Genomic DNA, 20,283 nt, shown 5'->3' with positions numbered 1-20,283 from the left:
TCCAATGTTTTGGATTGTACAGTGGTTGATCTGATAAAGGGAGATAAGACAAAGGGATAGAAAACACTGTAGAATGCACAGTGCTGGGAACTTATCATCCGAAAGGATGCAAAATGTTATTATACACTCTGAAGCTAAGGCTTAATTCAGTTTGCAAAATGCGGTACTTTGAGACAAATATTTAAACTAAGCTCTACATATGTCATACTCCAATTTCAATTTCAGAATGTGCAGAACACAGTGAAAGAGAACAAAATGCAATCATTTTATCACATTAGAAGTGTATGTCAGGGAAAAACATTACTCATCACTGCAATAAATGCACATATTTTCATATTTTATTCTCTTAATACACTGCAAGTACATAAAAATAAGTGTTGATATTCCACAAATCTAGTGTGCTCCTAACATCCCGCCTCCTGCACTACAGAACGGCATCTATCCCTATCCTCCCTGTTCCATTTCACATCCATAGATTGCTTTGTTTTACAGCAAAGCAATAATGTTGCTTTGGCTGCTGTCACTCATCTAAAGATTCCTATGGCACTGATCCACTCCTGTGGAGAGCGGGACATAGCTGTAACAGTTCCTCCCAAGCCTCTTTAACAACTACAAGTGCCATGATGTCACTTGTGATGTCACTAAACTCCCGCTGCAAACACAGTGCAGTTGCTTTACATTCTATTTAATACACACTATTATTTAAAACATATGTATTTTATTTGCTTAGTAGTTTGTTCAGCTTTAAACCGTTCCCTTATAAATGGTAAAATGATACCCATCTGTGTGCTAACTATACAAATGCCATCATGGAATAAGCAAGTCATTTTGTGCAGCATGATATATGCAATCCATATAAAACAACAAAGCTCAAGAATGCCATGTAAAGAGCCCTGGCCAACAAAATAATAACCTGTTTTTTTGTATTTGTGCTGGGTAACATGAATAGATAATGAAGATACTAATTCTAACTATTTCACATTTAGCTGTGTGATAACGTAAGCACCATACAAATTCTAATACATCCAAAAATAAAGCAATGCCATGGGCAATAATAAAATCAAAGTTTCATACCAATAGTGACATCTGAGGAACTATGCGTCTCTAGAAAACTGTTGACATGGTGCCATGCTTTAGGAACCCATTCAATTATCTTTATAAGGTCGTTGTTCCTCATATTCATCTCTATTTCCCTTTCAATTAGCTTTCGTCTTAAGTATCTTCCGAGGAAACCCTTCACTGGATCTGTATGGTTCGCACATAGTACCCACCTGAGATAAACATTATTACACAAAATTAAAATTAAAGATACTTACATACTTATATGTAAAACTATCAAAAAATGGACTTATAATAATGAAAGTAATTAAAAATGTAATTAGCAATTAGAAAAAGATAGCTGCAGAATATGCAAACTTTCTTATTATTGGTAATATAATTTTATTCAAAAAAAGTTGACAAAAACCACCAGAAAAAAAAACACAGTCCCAGCCGTAATCCAAGTACTGTATGTATTATGAATGTATTACCTATTATTTTTCATAAATGAAATATAGGTGTATAATTTAAATTAAATTTTTAATTCCATAAGAACAGAATATGTTAGTTTGTCATTGAAAACTTTAGATGAAAACAGCCACATTTTATAAATTGAAAAAAAAAAATGATTACCTGAAATTATGATGCAGTTCTAAATTTGGTGATGAGGAAATGCTCTGATTCATTGTTCCAATTATGTAGGGGCTGTAAGAGAGAGCATGAAATAAAACAGGTCAAGTATGCTAACAGATATATTTGTTTTTTAGCACTTTATATGTTTTTGGCCTATAATATTGTTTCTCTTTGTGTGACCTTATATTACAGAGGGCAGAACAGATATCCGTATGTATTGTCACATAAAGGTTGTGCATGTCTATGTGTCCCTAAACGCCCAGTGGCGGCCATACTAAAAGTACACTTCTACGTATAGTTGATGCTTAGCAACCTCCACACACATGCTGAATTCTTATCCCCTATCCGCTTTTATTGAAACCATGCTGTAAGTCCATAAAACTTGCTATGACAAAGTCAGAGTACAAACTGGCATTCTTGCTAACAGAAGCTCGAATGCCAGTTGCTAATGATTACCACAAAACCCATTTTCTAAGAAAAAGGTGCCATGAGTGCATAAACTTGGCATAACAAAAACAAGAGACAAATGTACAAACTGACATTACTACTAACAAAAAGGGTAACATGCCCATGCTATCGTGTAAGTGTGTATTAAATTTCTGAATAATAGACAGTATATTGCATTATAGCAAGCATTCTTTTCAAACTATGCTGGCATTTGAACATCAATGTCATTACAGTCTTTGACAAGACATCAAGCACTACTAAAAAAGTAATCAACGAATCTATTTATCTCTTCTGTTGTTGATGACATTTGTTCCATGAAGTCACAGTGACAAAAATGAATACTATTGTCACCTGTTACCTGAACACAATACAAGAAATAAGATGTGTAAATCCAAGATAACACATCAAGAATGTGACACCTTCTGATATGTTCCCTTTAATAAACTCCTTCCAGTAAATTGTGGCAATCAATGTCAATACCCTTACCTAATGCTAATGAGAAATGAATTGAACATTAATTGCACAAGGAACTGCTCATATTACAAACAGATATACTGTTATTTTCCCTCTTGGAAAGTAACAATGAAAATGATATAAGATCATTAGTAACAGCATTTGAAAATAAAAAATGTAGACATGCCTGTAATTAACTTAGACCTGATTTATATGTATTATCACTAATCACTTGATTTTCCCCAATCTCATGATGCTGGCATACATGATAAACAATAGATCTTCTTATGATACAAAATAACACTTCCTATAGCTGAATGTAATAGCAGCTGTTCTTGTTTAAGTGTATATTGTGTGTAAATGAATTTAAAGAACCTAATAAATAATGCTAGCTAGCTTTGAATGTGGAAATATGGAGATACAGGCCAGCTAGTGCCTGTTTTTCCCCACTATGCTGTTAACACACAGGTATCCTGCCAGGTACAATGTTGACGAATTATGTTTTATGTGCACCCCAGTGCACTGAGAGTATGAACAGTGCCTTGCAGCAAATGTATTAAGACTTGTATACTACATAACACATTAAAACAAGCTCAATGAGAAAAGGTTTTTCAATAAAATCTGTTACTCCCTATGCTTGGTGTGTCTGTATATATATATTAAAACAAATTATCTGGTTTTCTGGTGTCAAAAATATGATGGGTACACAGGTAACAAATGCAAATCATAAAAAAAAAAATATATTGTTCCTAAACCACTTCACCATAATCTTTCCTCCACTCCCTTATAATGTGCCTTTTGTTCCCCACCAAGGACCTCTTCCTGTGTTTGGTGCTATATCAACTGATAAATAAGTAAAACAGTGAGTTGGTAGTCCTATATTAAAGAGTTCTCATGTTCACATTAACAAGGGGGAAAAAGAGAATGATTTTTGCCAACACAATAGAAAAACCTAAACTGAACTGTTACCATTGTAATCCCTAAATAATTGCATTCCTCACAGTCCTAGTTCTTTATAAAGTCAGTTGTCACCTTTCATTATTTTCAATTTTGCTACTCTGCTTTCTGGCTACAGTCCTAAGGCTCAGGTTTGCACTGCTTAGATTAAAGCATTGTCCTGTTCCAACTGTTGTCAAATACCATGGCTGTTTAGGTCCATAGGCCACTTTGTCTATACCCTTTAAATAGAAGAGTAAAGCAAAGGCTGTAAGTATAACACTATACCAACAGTGTTATGAGTTCCCCACAACTGTCTATATTTCCAGGAAGTTCTCCTCAAGAGAGATCACAAGGCTGGATGACATAGTTACTGTAATGTTTTATGCAAGTCCTTTTTCCTGATATGAAGGCTCTGAGCCATTCTCAACCAGGGTTCCTCCAGAGATTGCTAGGGGATCCTCAGACTGATTGACCTCCCATTTGATGATACCTTCAAAGTTCTGGAGCCTACACTACTTGGTGAAGCCAGCCTAATGACATGATAATGTTGTTTTAGTTCTTTATAAAAGCAGTATTCTAGCAACCACTGCATGGAAGCATTCTTTCCATTGGTCACCAACTTAGGAGGCTTTTCTCCACTAACCCGCAATAATTTGGTTTTCGCAAGGGTACCTATAAACCTGAAAATTATTTCAAGGGTTCCTCATGGTAAAAATACTCAGAAAAGCTGCTCTAAGAACCAGGTTACTAACGAGTGCCGTTTCCTAAATTTGGTACAATTGCATTTAATAATTTATTATAGTGTGTGGACATATTTGTATATATATATATAAAAATAATAAATATATATATATTATTTTTTTTTACTTGCTTGTGAGGTTTCTAGGGGTTTCACTACACTAGCCAGCTACCATTTCAAACTCTGACAGTTTGAAAATTATACCTTTACAGGAAAAGAAATGTCATACCATTTACTGTATTTACAGTTTAGAAATCCATTGAAGATGTCACTCAGGGATCCTATATGATGAAGATTATCAAGAATTACTACCAGTGGGAGGTCAGTATCATTATCACCACAGCACTGGTCTGCGAGATTGGCCAAGTATTGTCGCAGTTCCTAAAAATAAAAGAAGTATGTTAAGGAAAGATAACACTGTTTTATTTTAAACATGCAAATAGGAACAAATTGTACTACAGTACCTATTGGTCAGAAAAAAGATAATTGCATTGCATTTTACATCACAGAGAATCCATTACAGAAAAGACCTGCAGATCATTCCAAATAACATTAAATATTTGTACATTATAGTTGTAACGTGGCTACTTTTTCATTCAAACTACATTTAGGGAGAAAATATAATTGGAATCATACCTAGTTATGTAATCATCAAAATTGTTGAGAAGTAAATATAAATTGGAGAGGATAAGAAGCAGACATTGGCAATTAGATGGACTGTGTTAGACAAGCAGAGGTGCACCACTATCGGCCAACAGGATTTTTTTCAAGCAGGTAATATAGTTAAAAAATGTTTTTTAATTGGCTGATGTAGGTTACAACAGTTTATAAAATATAGATTTCAGGAAATTATTAGAATCCAAATTTGCTATTCAAAACAAGTATTAAAAACCACCTTCAAACAAAACTTTATTCAACTCTGTATCTATATGCAATGAGGAGAAATTCATCTTTAAAGTTCACAACAAAAAGTATTTTTAAAGAGTAAGAGTATTGCCTGAGATTTTTTTTCTGTGAACAGTTTTTGGGCAGGCTGACAGCCCTCAAATGTAATCAAGCAGCAGATGTTTCTAAGCTGTAAGAAAGCATTTGAAAACTCACTGTAGAGTCTTTGTTGTGATCTTTGAAAAAAAAAATAACACCCATTACATGCAGGTATGGATGTCAGTAAAAGCTTGATTTACAGCACTTTTAGTGTTTGTTAAGGCTATGTAAATAGTTTTTTGTTCATAGTCTGGGTACATATGTGCATTAATCAGTAAGATCTTAATACATAATGGAACTTTTATTATTTAAAGAAATTTGAGCATCATTCTCAACTTTTTACCTTTTTTTCTCCTAATGCACTATTTTAAAAATGCTCTACTCTACAATCAATACTTTATCATACCATTTGGTGTTTCCCAAAAAGAATTTATCTTTTCAGGGTTTTCTATTCATATTATTATTTTATTACTTTTTTACCTTACAGAAAGGAACAGATTCAGTAAATGAGTATTGGCTGTTAACTTTGTGAAGTGAGCAAAGATCAACTAATAATTTCCCTAACGTATGATTAGGTACAATTAAGTACGTGGTTTCAACTTATTTACTGTAAATACTGAATTATAAACCAATTCAAATATTAACTGAGGCATCTACTTTTACATGAACAGAAAAATATTTGACTTAAGTGTAAACCTAGGGTACAAAATGCAGCCATCACAGCCAACATTCAAAACAATAATGCCCGTAAACTGAATGTAAGTTTTGGTGTGTTATCTTTAAATATGTATTTAAAGAGAAAAATGCAAAAAAAATGTGCTCAGTTATTTTTTCACCCTCTCTTTACATATTTAGATATTTTGTGTTTTTGATTTAGCTTTAAAGGGCCAATGGCTCCTAAAGAATCTTTTTTTGCAGGTTTGTAGTTCCAAGATATGCCACTAGGTGTCACTTGAGTATAAACCAAGGGCATAAAATCTTGATTTATACTCAAGTATATATGATACTATAATTCACACTATGTGAGCAGTCTTTATAGTAAATCAACCAAAAACAAAAACTGTTTTTTGTTACAATTCAAATTGTAAGTAGCTGTCGGACTTAAGATTTTTAGCCCTTTCATTTGATATCCCTGGGCATTCCAAACAACACAAACTTTACAATAAAGCCAGGATACCATCCAGCCTTGCACGCTTTAGAAACAAGTATAAATGAAGAAGTCCATTTTGGGTAATTGTTAAAATAACTCATTTTTGTACTTACTAAAACACACTATAGTTTCCCTCTCTCTATTCTTTTGAAAGAGAAATACATTTTAGAAATTAGAAATACGTTTATTTTGCTTACTCACTTTACTTGATTTGTGATCCACATTAAAGGTTGCAATTGCTTCCTCAATTTTCTTTCTGCCACTTTTATTTACAACATATTCAGCAAGTTTGTTAGCTAAATATGTCTTTCCTGTTCCGCTGGGCCCAGATAATATAATCCTGTGATGTTCCATCAATAAATTAAAGTAGCGCTGAGTAATTGGTTTAGGAATGAGAGTATCAAACACAAAACTGTCCAAGCTGCTTTCTTCAACACCTAGAAAACAAAAATCAAAGTTTTCTATAAGCAAGTGCTGTAAAATGAAGTCTTTTTTTATAGAGTCTTAAAAATTGTATTATCCTTAAATAAGCTGGGGAAATCATGAGCCTAAGAAATTAGAAATGTATTAGAAATGAAACTCCTATAAAAGTACAGTAATTCTAAAAAGTGTTTTGTATATGTACAATGATTCCATCAAACTTAATGTATTACAGCTAAACATACATGAATATGTTGTCTCAAAGTGAAGGAAAGAGACTGCATGCAACAACTGGCCCTTGGGTCCACAGATGCTAACTGAAAATAAAAGACAACTATTAAGGATGAATGCCAATATAGAGGTTATCTGCTCCTACCACCTAGCAGAAAAAAAATCTTACTCAATACTTATCATCATCATCATCATCATACACTTGTGTTTTAATATACCTAAGCTCATTTAACCTCCCTAGCGGTAACCCCGAGTGTGACTCGGGGTAGAAAAAAGTTGCTAAAAGTGGTAATAAGTATGAGTATAATATGTATTTTTTTTAATACTTTTTTTTTTTTAAATATAAAGATTTTTTTATTTATTCAATTTATTGTTTTCAAATGATTTTGTGTTTCAAACTTTTATTATATAACTATTATACGCATACTATTATATTATACTGTAAAATAAATTTTCATGAAAAACAATGTACCGCTTTTAGACATATAAAACCGTAGAGAAATCAACCGCTAGGGAGGTTAATATTTCCAGGCTAGGTTTGCAAAGACAACAGCAACATTTTTTTCTTTGTACTGCTAACCCCTGAAAAAAGCACTTTTTATTTAGCAAATATAGCACTATTATAAAGCACTATTTATCAGCGATCTGACAGCTAAATGTGATATCATGATCCCAAGATTATATAAATAAGTGCTAATTGTTGAATGTTAGGTCCAAATAGCAGAGACAATAAAAAGAATAAATTCCATAGTCTGGGTCCGCATGCAAAAAGATGCCAAGGGTGACTCTATAAAGCAGCTGAATATAACAGACCGTTCATCCATCACCTTTAGTTTGAACTTCACTAATGTTCCCAACTACTTTAAAGAAAAAATTATGATTGACCAAGTTTAAGCTACTGAAACCAGACATTGCTCTCAACATAACAGTTTGATTCCTGGTATGTACTTGTAATTGTTTTATGTATTTTATTAGTGATAAAATTATTGTAAAAAAAAAAATCTCTAGATCATAGAGGAGTTTAACAAATATATAAAAAAGTAAATAATCATAGGCATGTTAGAAAATGTGATCCCACAATCTGTTTACCTATCATTGACAATGATACTTTTTAATATGGGACCCATATATGTAATATTTTTAGAGAAATGGTTTCACTCCTTCTTAAATTATTAAAAAAATATTAAATATTGTTGGTGTCTTCATTCTAAGTTTAATCTCATAAATCTTTTAATAGTGTACCCTGTCATGTTTAATTTATTTGCTTTCATGAGGTCTACTAGTGGCTCAGGGGGGTAGATTGGTATGTATACTGTAATCAGATAAAATAATAAAATCAGGTCTGCCCTCTCCTGCCCACCATATCATTGTTCAGTGAGACCACCAACCATAGTTATGGACTAATAGTAAAGCATGTATATCAATCAAGTGCAATGCTACTGGGTGCTCTGCAAATGTCCATAAATAATATACCGTATTTTTCGGCATATAAGACGCTCCGGCATATAAGACGCACCCAATTTTAAAGAAGGAAAATCTAGGAAAAAAAGATTCTAAAAGATTATTCCCCTTCTGATCACCCTGTGCCAATTTATCCCCTTCTGATCACTCTGTGCCAATTTATCCCCTTCTGATCACCCTGTGATCTGATAAATTGGCACAGAGTGATCAGAAGCGGTTGAATTGGCACAGGGCGATCAGAAGGGGATACATTGGAACAGAGTGATCAGAAGGGGATAAATTCCCCACTCTGTGCCAATTTATCCCCTGCTGATCGCCCTGTGCCAATTCATCCCCTTCTGATCACCCTGTGCCAATTCAACCCCTTCTGATAAATTGGCACAGAGTGATCAGAAGGGGTTGAATAGGCACAGGGCGATCAGAAGGGGATGAATTGGCACAGAGTGATCAGAAGAGGATAAATTCCCCACTCTGTGCCTATTTATCCCCTGCTGATCATCCCTTCCCACTTACCGGTCCGTTTCGCTCCTCCGGCTTGCTTCCGGGATCGGGGGGGCACGCTTGCTCTCCCAGCCTGCTTCCGGGATCGCGTGTGCAGGCTTCTCCTCGCTGGGTCTGCAGGAAGGCGGGGACACGCGCTGCAGCCAGGAGGAGAGGAGAGAAGATCGCAGAAGCACGCAGGATCGCGGGATCGGGTAAGTATTTTACCGGTTTTATTTATTTTTAAAACTTGCATTCGCCGTATAGGACGCACCCACTTTTCCCCCCCAGTTTTGGGGAAGAAAAAGTGCGTCTTATATGCCGAAAAATACGGTACTTTTCATGTCTGCTGATGATCCTGAAGCCACAAAAAACATTGTATGCAAGTTGATAAGAAATCCAGCAATTAAATAAAACAGTCTGTGATACGTAACAAAAAAAAAAAGTGAAAAATACCTTTAATATTCACAGTGATGATATTATTTTCTCCTACTAGATATCCACAGGGTAACATTTCAGGCACTTCTGTATTGTTAGCTCTAACTACATCACCAATACTGTAGTTTGTGATAGCTTCTGATGTTAAGCCCAGATTGGAGGCCGGATCAACACGGTATATGTATTCCTGGGTAATAATGCAAAAAAGGTTACAAATAATAAAAGCCTTTGTTTATTGAATCAATAACCCTCATTAAAAAAGAAAAGTAAACAGAGAAAATATATATGGTAATGGTTCTCTAATGAATGTTAATGAAGGCACAAATCGAGTTTTAAAACCAGCTGCACATGTTTCATGTCATCATTTGAATATTATTACAGATATCTTTCAAAAGAATCATCACAAACTGTAGTCTTTGCCTCCTCGCCTTCTGTTAGAGAGAGGATTTTCTAAATGTTACGACTTCATCATAAAATTCTAGCCACAGCAGGCATGCACAGGGAGAACCCCACTGAGGACCTGGATCTTATTCTGCAAAGTGTTAGCAATCCTTTACAATAATACCATGCATCTTGCCAAGTACCTGCATCCTGCATAACACTTATACACCTTTATCAAGACAAATACAAAAAGAAACAGGGAAATTATTTAGCCCTCACAGCTCATTTAGATGGCACGGAAATTGTGGTAAAAAGAAACTATTAGCAGATTTGTGGTCTTACATGGCCTAGTTCTTATCTATTTTTGAAAAGGAAGCAACATCGTCATGTTTTTATCAGCCAGAAGACTTTGGTATTTTGGTAATATTGTGTGATGTTCTTGCCAATTGTGGTAAATATTAGTAAAGCAAATTTACATTTAACCATAATCAATAAAATATATCCCTAATGCAACCAAAATCAAGAAATAACCATAGCCAAGACAAGATAAAGGGATACACTAATTTTCATCATTAAAAAAATTATCAATAATACCAGAGGTCATTTTCATTGCTTTCATATTCTCTCTGATCTTTACCTAAAGCACTGAAAATTTTGCCTTTTTTTTTTGATTACTTATGGCAACCCTGCACTCATCAATATTCCGGCTGTTTCCGGAGAGATCAGGTGACAAAATATAGAATTTAATACTTGATGATGGGGGGCAGACACAAATAATACATGTACCTAACTATTTATGTCATTTGCTGTTACTAAAACACAGATATGTGAATAAATAAACAAGGAATTCTTGCATGTGTTGATCGCAATTACCCTTATATTTATTCTGCAAAGCTTGATAATAATCTAATAATAAAAAATGTGTATTATTTTTTTTTTTTTTTGGTTGAGTGGCTTAAAAGAGCAGTGATGATTCTGATGAACTCTTCCAAGTAGCTATATTTTGTTTTCCCTGGGCGATAAACTCACTAGTAAACTCCTTGTCATTGAAAACTGTCAGATAAATTTGCTTCCCTGTACAATCTCTGGCTTTTATTTAGGGTTCTTACATTTACATATTCCCTGATATGCCAGTACATCTAAATATTCTAATTATAGAAAAACCTTGTTAGTATTCAAAATACAATTATTTCCATATTTCCGAACCATTCTAACATCAGTAGGTGTTGCCAGGAAGAAGGAATGCAGGTGTACACACAGCCTTTCAATTTCTCAAGCCCCCTACCCCCTAATAATAAATGTATTATTTAAATTAGTATTGGCTTGCCTTTTTTGTTTTGCAAAAGACTGCATAAATGTTAATATATCACTGTACAGATTATAAAAAACACCATTATACATGAACTACTCAGCCTATATACACTAACTGGTGTCCCAGGACCCAGATGTTACCATGTGTGCTACCAATTTGTCAATTACAACTCACATGTCCAAGATACCTGTGTATCTTCTGTGTGCACCTTCCAGAGACAGCTGTGTATCATTACCTTCTGTATACGTTAACAGTAAGAGTAAAAATGGCAGATTTTTTTAATGGAAATGTTCAATAAGAGAAAAGTTAAGTCTGAATGTTGAGAAAAGAATGAGGCCTCTGTGAGATTGAGCAAATAATTAAAATACTATGATGTTCTCATGTTTAGGAAATGGAAAAGTTAATTTTAAGTGCACAAATAGAGTTCAAGGTTACCTTAAATAGCCGTCTAATGACTGCATCTAAAACATCCCACTTGGTCTTTCCACTGACTCCAATAGATCCAATTAAATACTGGTGACTTTTTGCATCCTAGAAAAGAGCATCACATAAAGTATAACATATAATATCCATGCAATATTAATATATGTGGTTGTCCCACATTTGCTAAATACATTTCAGAACAAAGAAAAACATATTTTGTCTATGTTCTCCTCCAATATGTACATGTCATAATCCTAAATTAAATACTAAAGATGCTCAAATTAGATTTTAAGTAAAACTCTAGTTTGTGGAGTTAATGAGTTACCGGTGTGACCACAAATGTGATGTGTTGCTGAGTGAACAAGGATAAGCTGCAAAAAGTCTTTACGGCCAGAAGGTCCAGTTAAAAATAACAAACCATTGCTGAGTATACCATGGTCCAGACAAATTAGAACTTTCACAGACATATCCAGTTTGTGGCAAAATATAATCATTCACCCTACAGGTCAACTATACTCTTTGCAGGGATTTTAACAAATAGTATTACATATACTTTTCTCAGCCTAATACATTACTGAAATGGCTAGTAGATGTCCTACCTACATTTTTTTATTTATTGACTTTGATATTTTTTCACTTTGTTTTTTATGCATCTGCAACAAAAGTGGACCTACAGGTTTTTAGATTTACTTTCTCTTTTGATGGGAAAAAAAGAGTTGGTAATATAGACATAATCTTTACTATATTACTATAGTTTTCTTTTTACCAGGAACTTTAAAGCAACCTTGTTTCTTTGTCTTTCCTAGCTTTAACCAACACAATACAGACAATACTCACTGAGTATATTATAAACAAGATATTAACAGATGGTACATTTAGTGATAAATGACACATGTCATCACCATAACTATGAAGTTAAGTCATGGTTAGCTTTTACAAGAAAAGTCAAAATTTGCATAATATATTAGCTGCCCTTTTCTCTGGATCTACTGTTTGTGCTTAAAGATCCACTTAAAATTAGAAACTACTGCTTAAGTTTATGAATTTTTTAGCATATACTTAGTTTGAATTGTGCTGGTTTGTAATATGTTTGCTTAGCAGCAGTTCACAAAATTATTATACTGGTATACAACTTATATATAACATACAATTTTATTATTGTGACTTGTACACTGTGGTTTAGTAGACTAAAATAAGCATACCTTGGTCCTTCCATAACCTTTATTAACACAGACTACGATTTTAACACTACACCCATCCTTATGATAAGTTCCATCTCTGACGTCATCCAGTAAAATATCTGAAGAAACAGAAGTAAGAATAACATCATTTGCATCTGTTCATTTAACCTAAAATGTAATAAATAAAAAAATGAGCACCTATTATTACACATTATCTTTAGATAAATAATCCTTCTGTTTCTATCTTGTAACGGTTTTAAATTAGCAGTCACTTGGCAAACAAAGGCGTAAGTATAACAAGTTTAGTCTGAAGCTCTGGAAGAATCTACAAACCTTTGTATACTAAAAACCCTAAAAAAATCCAAAAAAGTGAGTAAGTCAGAATGTTGGAGATTTATCGAAGGTACTTCCTGGTGTTACTGTATATCTCAAAATATATGATACATAAAGTGTTTCCTTCACCTATGCATCAGTATTAAACTACTGTGTTTTTCATAAAGTTTCATTTATGAATGATAATTCTTAAACGTGAATATATGCAGTTATACATTTACACAAATTTGTCTTTTTTTAGCTAAAACAAAAGGCAGAAACTGACATCCAGCACTGTCTAATGTACTGCATATGTCCCAATATGTATATCGATATTATCGTATAACGAATACATATTAAAACTTCTACAAATAAAAGCATATCCAGAATTGAAATGCTTATTTAATCACCCCATGTTCATGACTGTCAGCAGTGATGTGATGAAGCAAATTCCAGCTATACAAAAATTTTTTATATACAAGAGATTTTTTTGTTCTCCCGTTTTTGTTGTATATATATTTGGTGTCCAATGGTATTTTATACAGATAGCCAAATTTTAACAATCCACAAGACATACTAGTCCTACTACCATATTCTGAATTTCCAGAAATAAAAATATGCACCAATATAAATGATATGCCACATATTCATGACTGTCTGGAAAATAATATTTTTTTCTAGTATTAAACTAAAATTTAACTACAAAAGAAAAAAACAGTTTTGCATACCTGTTGCTATGGTTTCTGATATATTCAAATTATTTAAAGAAAGACCAAGTGATTGACGTGAAGAAGATGAGGTGCAACTTGACGATTCAGAGGAAGGTCGGTTTATTTTTCCTGAGGTGCTGGTTTCGGCTTTTAGCCTGTCATTCTCTGCTTTCAGTATTTCAATTTCATTCTAAAATTCAAATACATAGTATTTTTAAAACATAATAGTCCATTGTTGAATGGCAAAAAGAAAGTCTTCAAGTAAAAAATGGAATCCAAATTGTGAAAATGCATTCTTATATAAAATTTTAGTAATCAACATGCCCAAGCTGTTTTTCAGACTTAAGGGAATGTGTGTACATGCAAACATCTGATGGAAGCTCTTATTGTCTAGCTCACAGGACCCATGCTAAATCTAGAGCTGTGGAAGATTTGTTGAATGCTTTAAATCTAGTTTAAAATTTGAAGGACAGACAATGGCAGCTTGCATCAGACAAGTAGTTACTTTAAAGAAAGTTTGACTTTGGAAAATAAAAATAGGAATGCATTTGTATGTTTTGAAGTTCAGTGGCCATGGTTGATGCATAATTGTAACAGGCTGCATTTGGCACATTAATTTAAATTGTGCTCAAATAAAAACTGACTTTATCAAAAACAGGGTTTAGAGGTAATATTTGCAACAATATGTTTGTTTCCCAATAATTTCTATTAAGTGATAGCACTCACTATCTGTGCTTTGCCATTACCTAGATATAAATATTTTGGCTTGGTTACTTCCCACAACTCCCGAGCCTACTGAAGAAACTACTGCATTGGCTCAAAGGTAGACCCAGCTGTTATGAGAACAATAGGCACAGTGTCCACGTTTCAGCCAGTACAGATGCCATAGCATGACACTCAAAGAGTCGGAGATGCAATAGGCTGCAATATTCATATCTATGGCACAAAGTATAACTGTGCCCCTCACCCTGTGATTGTACAATTAAGAAAGCTTAAGTCTGTAGCAATGCAAATGGAGGCATGGATTTGCAAGACAACACCACCCAATAACATCCTAATATTTAGCTCTTGTCTGCAATGTAAGATTTCATAAGGGGTAAATACAGGTTTTTAACAAAATCTGGCTGTTACGTGGCCTTCCAGGACTAGAATTGAACATCTTTGTAAACTTCATTTGTAAGCATAAATATCTCTTTTTTTCCATAAATCATTATTTAATAGAGAAATCAAGAGGTATTATTATTTCACAAATTGATGGCATTTCTTTTAACCCTTGATTCAATTGTGACTACAAACCATGATAATAAAGCAAGGGGTAGGCTCTCCCAAAGCTCTCCCTAACCAATAGCAGGTTATTCCACAGGTTAGCTCTCTTAAATAATACCAGCATATTTAGAATGCTGAGAATGAGAAAACAGGGTATCAGTGTACAACCATCTACAACACAAAACATTTTAAATGTTGAGGATCATTGACCTGCATGCGGTTCATTGCTTCTCTGATTTGGTCAAGGTGATGTGCAGAGCTAAGAGCCTCCAGGCGAATATCTGTCAGCTTCAACTCTTTTTCTCGAAGTTCACCTTTTAGCTGCAGGATTATTTCAGTTTCAGCTTCAGTGCATTCACAGATCCTTTTAAAGGCAAAGAATCATATTTTAGGAGCAATTTACAAGGCATAGCATTTCATTCTGTAAACAAAAACTTATTTAACATAAAATAATAAATATATGAAAGCTTCAGAAAAAAAGAGCATGTGGTAAGCATTCTTTCTATTTTCTTGCCTGAAATAGGTTAAGTCAACAACGGATTTTGCAATGCAAGTATGAAACTATACTGCCTTTTAACAGGTCTTTCCACAAAATCTCAAAAAATGTCGTCAGCATTGAAAGCACACTATGTACGACACATGATCACCATCTTGTAGTGCAGATTAGAGCCAGATTAGGGTCAAATATAGTTAGGCGTGGTGGAATATTTACCATATATAATCATTGAATCATTGAAATTTTTTTAATTTAAAACAAAAGCTATTTAATTTTTAATAGCAAAACTACAATTTCCAGTATATCATGTCACAAGCTGGAGGGGCAGTCTGGGATTTGTAGTTTTTAGGATAAGCGTATCTAGCATTTTTCATTTTGGGAAGGGGTTGGAGTAGGCAAACCTAAGTAATAAATTAATGATAAAATGTTGACTGAAGGGGTTCAGTGAAATAAAAAAAGTTGTCATTTTTTAATTATCTCTTGTCTGTTATGTACTGAGGTGAATCACCAGTTTGTTTTCTTCCAATTCCCTACTCTACTCCTTACTTTCTTCATTCATTCCTTCCTTCCACTTACTATACACTATAGCCCCATACTGGATCTGCTTTTTTTTAACTCATACCCTTTAGATTATTTCCTACAGTTGCTATCATTCATTTCACATTTGTCTCATTGTATCCTATTCCCAATAAAGTTTACCTTGATTTCTCTAAGATTTTGATAAAAAACGTATGCTCAGCAAAGGATCTGTTACCCCATATTGTTGTTCCTGCTCAATCAGACACCAACAGCCTACAAATGTATTCTTTTTTTGTAAACATAATTGTGTCCCAGGTTCAAATGCTCCTGCCTAGGATACAGCATGAATAATTCATCTCTGGGGTAGACTAAAACAGTGTAGAAATCACTTGATTATCTACAATGAAAACCAATGCTTTGTGAAGGGTGGCAGTTTTGCTAAGCATGTCCAGTAAACTGATATCCTTTACAATGGCTTAGCAAGTGACAGTATTGAATGACACAAATCACTGGCTTCACCAAAGCACACACAGCAGAGTTAATCGACTGTCTACCTAAATGTAAATACCTTGCAAAAGCAAAGATAACTTATTATGTGTTCAGGATATGTTTGTTCTAAATACATTAGTATTTTAAACTTGTGAACACTTATAGAATTATTACTGACAAGACTCACTTGACAATTCTATTACTGACTAAACCTGAATTTTCTGTGAATGCAAATGTGACTTGTTTATTAAAAAATGTTTGTACAAGTGCTACAAAGAGTCGTTAAGTGCCATCTCCTAAATCAACCACTTACTAATCTGCCTTAATTAGTCTAACAACAGTAGGCTGCTGAAAGCTACTTGACATTTGATTGGTTTTTCCTGGCAGCATGACATCATTGCTTATTACTCTTCTTTTTCTAAATCTTCTTTGTATTAGATTTAATCATTGTGGCTGTGCAAGATGGGCACTCAAATAAACACTTGTAATGTCACTCCAGTTTTGTTGAAACAAATATTTTTCCTGCTTTGTGTATACTTTGGTAGGACATGTTTAAACATTTACTCACATCTATCTAGTAAATTGAAATATCAAATTTGTTACAATCCCGTCTTAGTATTTCAGTGAGGTATCTGCACCCCAGTAGACCTCTAGACCAAGAGTCCTCAACTCCAGCCCTAGAAGACCAGGATCCACATACCATTTTAGTATTTAATAGACAACACTATATGAAAGTAGTAGTATGTAGTGCAAGAATCTGGCCTGTATGTGGTCCTTTAGGACTGGAGTAGAGGACTCTTGCTCTAGATTTTTTGCTGCAAGTATTGCTAAGGGTGAAACACTTAGTAAAGTGAACCTAAACACATTGGGACAGATTTAATAAAGCTCTCCAAGACTGTAGAAGTTACACTTTCATCAAGAAAACCTGGGTGATCCAGAAAACCTGTAATGGATCTGCTCTAAGATCAAAAACAATTGCTAACAACTAGCAAATGATGTCCTTTCCAGGTTTGCTATATCACCCACTTTCATCAGTGAACCTACTGTGAAGTGAGTGTTCTCCACTCTCGGTGAGCTTTGATAAATCAGGCCCATTGAATGGAGATCAAATATGCATAAAAACGTTGACTGATAGAATTAGAGTCCTCGTATAAAAATCTGCCAATCCCAAAGTTAAGCATAAAAGCAAGGAAGATGCAGAAGCAGAAAGCGTCTTGTAGATTAATGGCACAGTGATGGCAGGAAATGTCAGGTGGTGGTAGACAGATGTTGTGAAAAGAGTGATTTTAGGAATGAATTTCATGTGGAAATTATTGTGCTACACAAATAACACACAAGTGATTTTCACGTCAGCTTCCTTGTGAATGTGCACCATGTAAGAATAAACCGGTTTCCCCTTTAAACGGTTACTGAGCTGCCGGGCTTTTATTAGCAAACAGTGGACTTGCCACGGAAGTTCATTTATATTCAACAGCCATGGCAGTCATTCTATCATGTAAGACCACAGCGCACCCAAAATTGATCCTTGAACAATAAGAAATGTGGATTTAAATGTTGTTGCGAAACACAAGCCCAAAACAAGATGTACAGTGCCCAACCTAAAATTACATTTTTGGAGATCTAAATTATTATTATTCTAGAACTGTACAATAGTATAGATTGTAGAACACAACACTAATCTTGTCTTCAATAAACAAAAAAATGACTGGATATTTAAATCAAAAATAGAAAACTATAGTAGTTTAGCAAACATTTAGTTACGGCAAATCATTTCCCATAAATCTATAGGAAAATAGGTCAAAATGTATCAGTTTGATCTTCCCTAAAAGATAGTAGAGAATAGAAGTTTGATCATTTGAAAAACTAAAGAATTATAGCCAATGACTTTAAAGTAATGCTCTGGCAAAAAAGGTTTCCTAAATAAGGTTCAGATTTAAAAAATAGGACTGTGCAAATAAACTTATAATACTTTTCTTTCGATTTACAGTCAGTAGGTCAGAGTCCCTTTAGTGCATAATTCCATGCAAGCCTTTAATTCTGGCACACCATTTCAATACCATGCACCACACTACAGTTTACCGAGATCTATGCTTGTAGGTCACCCGGCCATTTTGCCGTTTCTTTGGTACCCAGGCTAAAGAAGACCTGAATTTACACAACAGACAGACATACATGTATTTACAAAGACAAAAATGTTAAAAAGAAATGTGACTTTAAACGACATATGCAATGGAACACAATATGTATATGTGTGGCAGTACACAGGTAAGGATGAAATATTTTTTCACAAATTATGTTTTAAAGGCTTCTCCTTTCTGAAAGATGTTAAAAGAAGGGATTAGCTTGTGAATATACAAATACTTTATATTCCGGGTTTTTCCTAAATTCTATAGAATACACGAAAAATTCCTATAGTTTCTTCTCTGTTGGGTGGTAAAGTGGATTTGTTCCATCAAATTAAAAGTAAATAGACTATCATTGCTGATCTCCTTCTGTAAATGGGTATTGTCTGGATGTGCTTTTGAATTACAGACCCAAAACATAATTAAGAATTCCTAATCTTTAATTTTGTTCCAAGTTGGCAACTCAAGCAGTATTGAAGCTCAAGCTTAGCATTCTCCGAAGCTGAGTTAGGAAATGGTAGCCTCCATGATTTTCTTATGACTCTCATGAGTCCCTTTAATACCCATTTTGTGTATGGAAGATATACATTTAAGTGTTTACCTATTAAGAGTGAAATTAGCAATGACATACCTTGTGTAAGTATTCCTATGAAGATTTCATATTAAGTGTGGCAGATATGTTCAAATCATCATTGCCCTTTTCATTGAGAAAAGTTGAGGTGCTGCCCATAGAAATCAGATTCCAGCTGATATTTTTTTGGTTTGTTACAAAATGAAAGCAAGCATCTGGTTGCTATAGGCAATGCATACTCATTCCTTTCTTTAGGTTTTCAATCATAGTTTGTAATGTAATTTTTTATTAAAAATACATGATATATACATATGGCATGACAGTTGTTGCCGTCATACAAAGTACTTACTCAGAGTTAGACTGTGACTGTTTCATGACAGAGGAACTTGAATCCTCTGAGGTATGCTGAAGTTTGGGGGAAGAAGGGACAGATGAATCTGTAAGTTCCTCGATATCGGAGTGTGAATTTGGAGGTTTGTTGGATTTTTTCTTGCCAAAGGCTTGTTTAAAAGAGCTTCTCAGCTACGAAAGAGAAGGTGGACAAAGAAAACATTTGAATGAAAAATTAAATCATATTCTTTTGCATTATATCTAAAAAATGTAACCCAAATATGTATATGTACTTTTGTTAGGTCCTGTTTTTGTATAGCAGGTATCAGAGAACCTAGTAACATTAGCATGAGTCCCAGCTCCAGAGGATTGAAAAATACTCTCAAAGAAGTCATCAGTAGTATACCATGATCTGTAGGTGCTTTATTCTCACACCTTGGTATGTTTCATGCTACCAGTACTCATGGTGTTCACAAAGCCTTATGACTTTTACTAGTACTACAAAATGTGCACTGTCTGGCCCTAATAAGTGAAACAATAAAGGGACCCTATACCCCTATTACTGGTATAGGAAAAATACATTTTTCAAAAAACATTCCTAAAAGAATATTAATTACAAAACATGTTAAAAGTTATACATTCATGTTATATGTAATGTGAATGTGAAAGTCCCTTACATCTACCCCTTTTTTTCGAGTAAACAATGTGATATATATGTATGTATATCTACATAAGTCAGCAAAAAAAAAAAAAAAAA

The 20,283-nt window shown here is 34.1% G+C and overlaps 1 protein-coding gene across 12 annotated transcripts in view; it reads right to left on the bottom strand.

Moving 5' to 3' along the window:
- Window positions 1-20,283, bottom strand: part of NAV3 (neuron navigator 3) — a 349,645-nt gene that overhangs the window by 11,678 nt on the left and 317,684 nt on the right. For all 12 annotated transcript variants that reach the window (XM_072401409.1, XM_072401410.1, XM_072401401.1 and 9 more), the window contains 10 exons: window positions 19,546-19,718; window positions 15,209-15,362; window positions 13,751-13,922; window positions 12,732-12,829; window positions 11,542-11,637; window positions 9,432-9,600; window positions 6,585-6,820; window positions 4,479-4,630; window positions 1,672-1,743; window positions 1,075-1,271 (listed from right to left, as the gene is read on the bottom strand). In XM_072401409.1, the coding sequence (XP_072257510.1) occupies window positions 1,075-1,271; window positions 1,672-1,743; window positions 4,479-4,630; window positions 6,585-6,820; window positions 9,432-9,600; window positions 11,542-11,637; window positions 12,732-12,829; window positions 13,751-13,922; window positions 15,209-15,362; window positions 19,546-19,718 (1,519 nt within the window). The remainder of the gene's footprint in view (window positions 1-1,074; window positions 1,272-1,671; window positions 1,744-4,478; window positions 4,631-6,584; window positions 6,821-9,431; window positions 9,601-11,541; window positions 11,638-12,731; window positions 12,830-13,750; window positions 13,923-15,208; window positions 15,363-19,545; window positions 19,719-20,283) is intronic.

This window comes from Pyxicephalus adspersus, chromosome 2, assembly GCF_032062135.1.
Source record: "Pyxicephalus adspersus chromosome 2, UCB_Pads_2.0, whole genome shotgun sequence".
Taxonomy (NCBI): domain Eukaryota; kingdom Metazoa; phylum Chordata; class Amphibia; order Anura; family Pyxicephalidae; genus Pyxicephalus; species Pyxicephalus adspersus.
The sequence above is the reverse complement of the archived record's forward strand: the minus strand, read 5'-3'. Positions and strand labels throughout refer to the sequence as shown.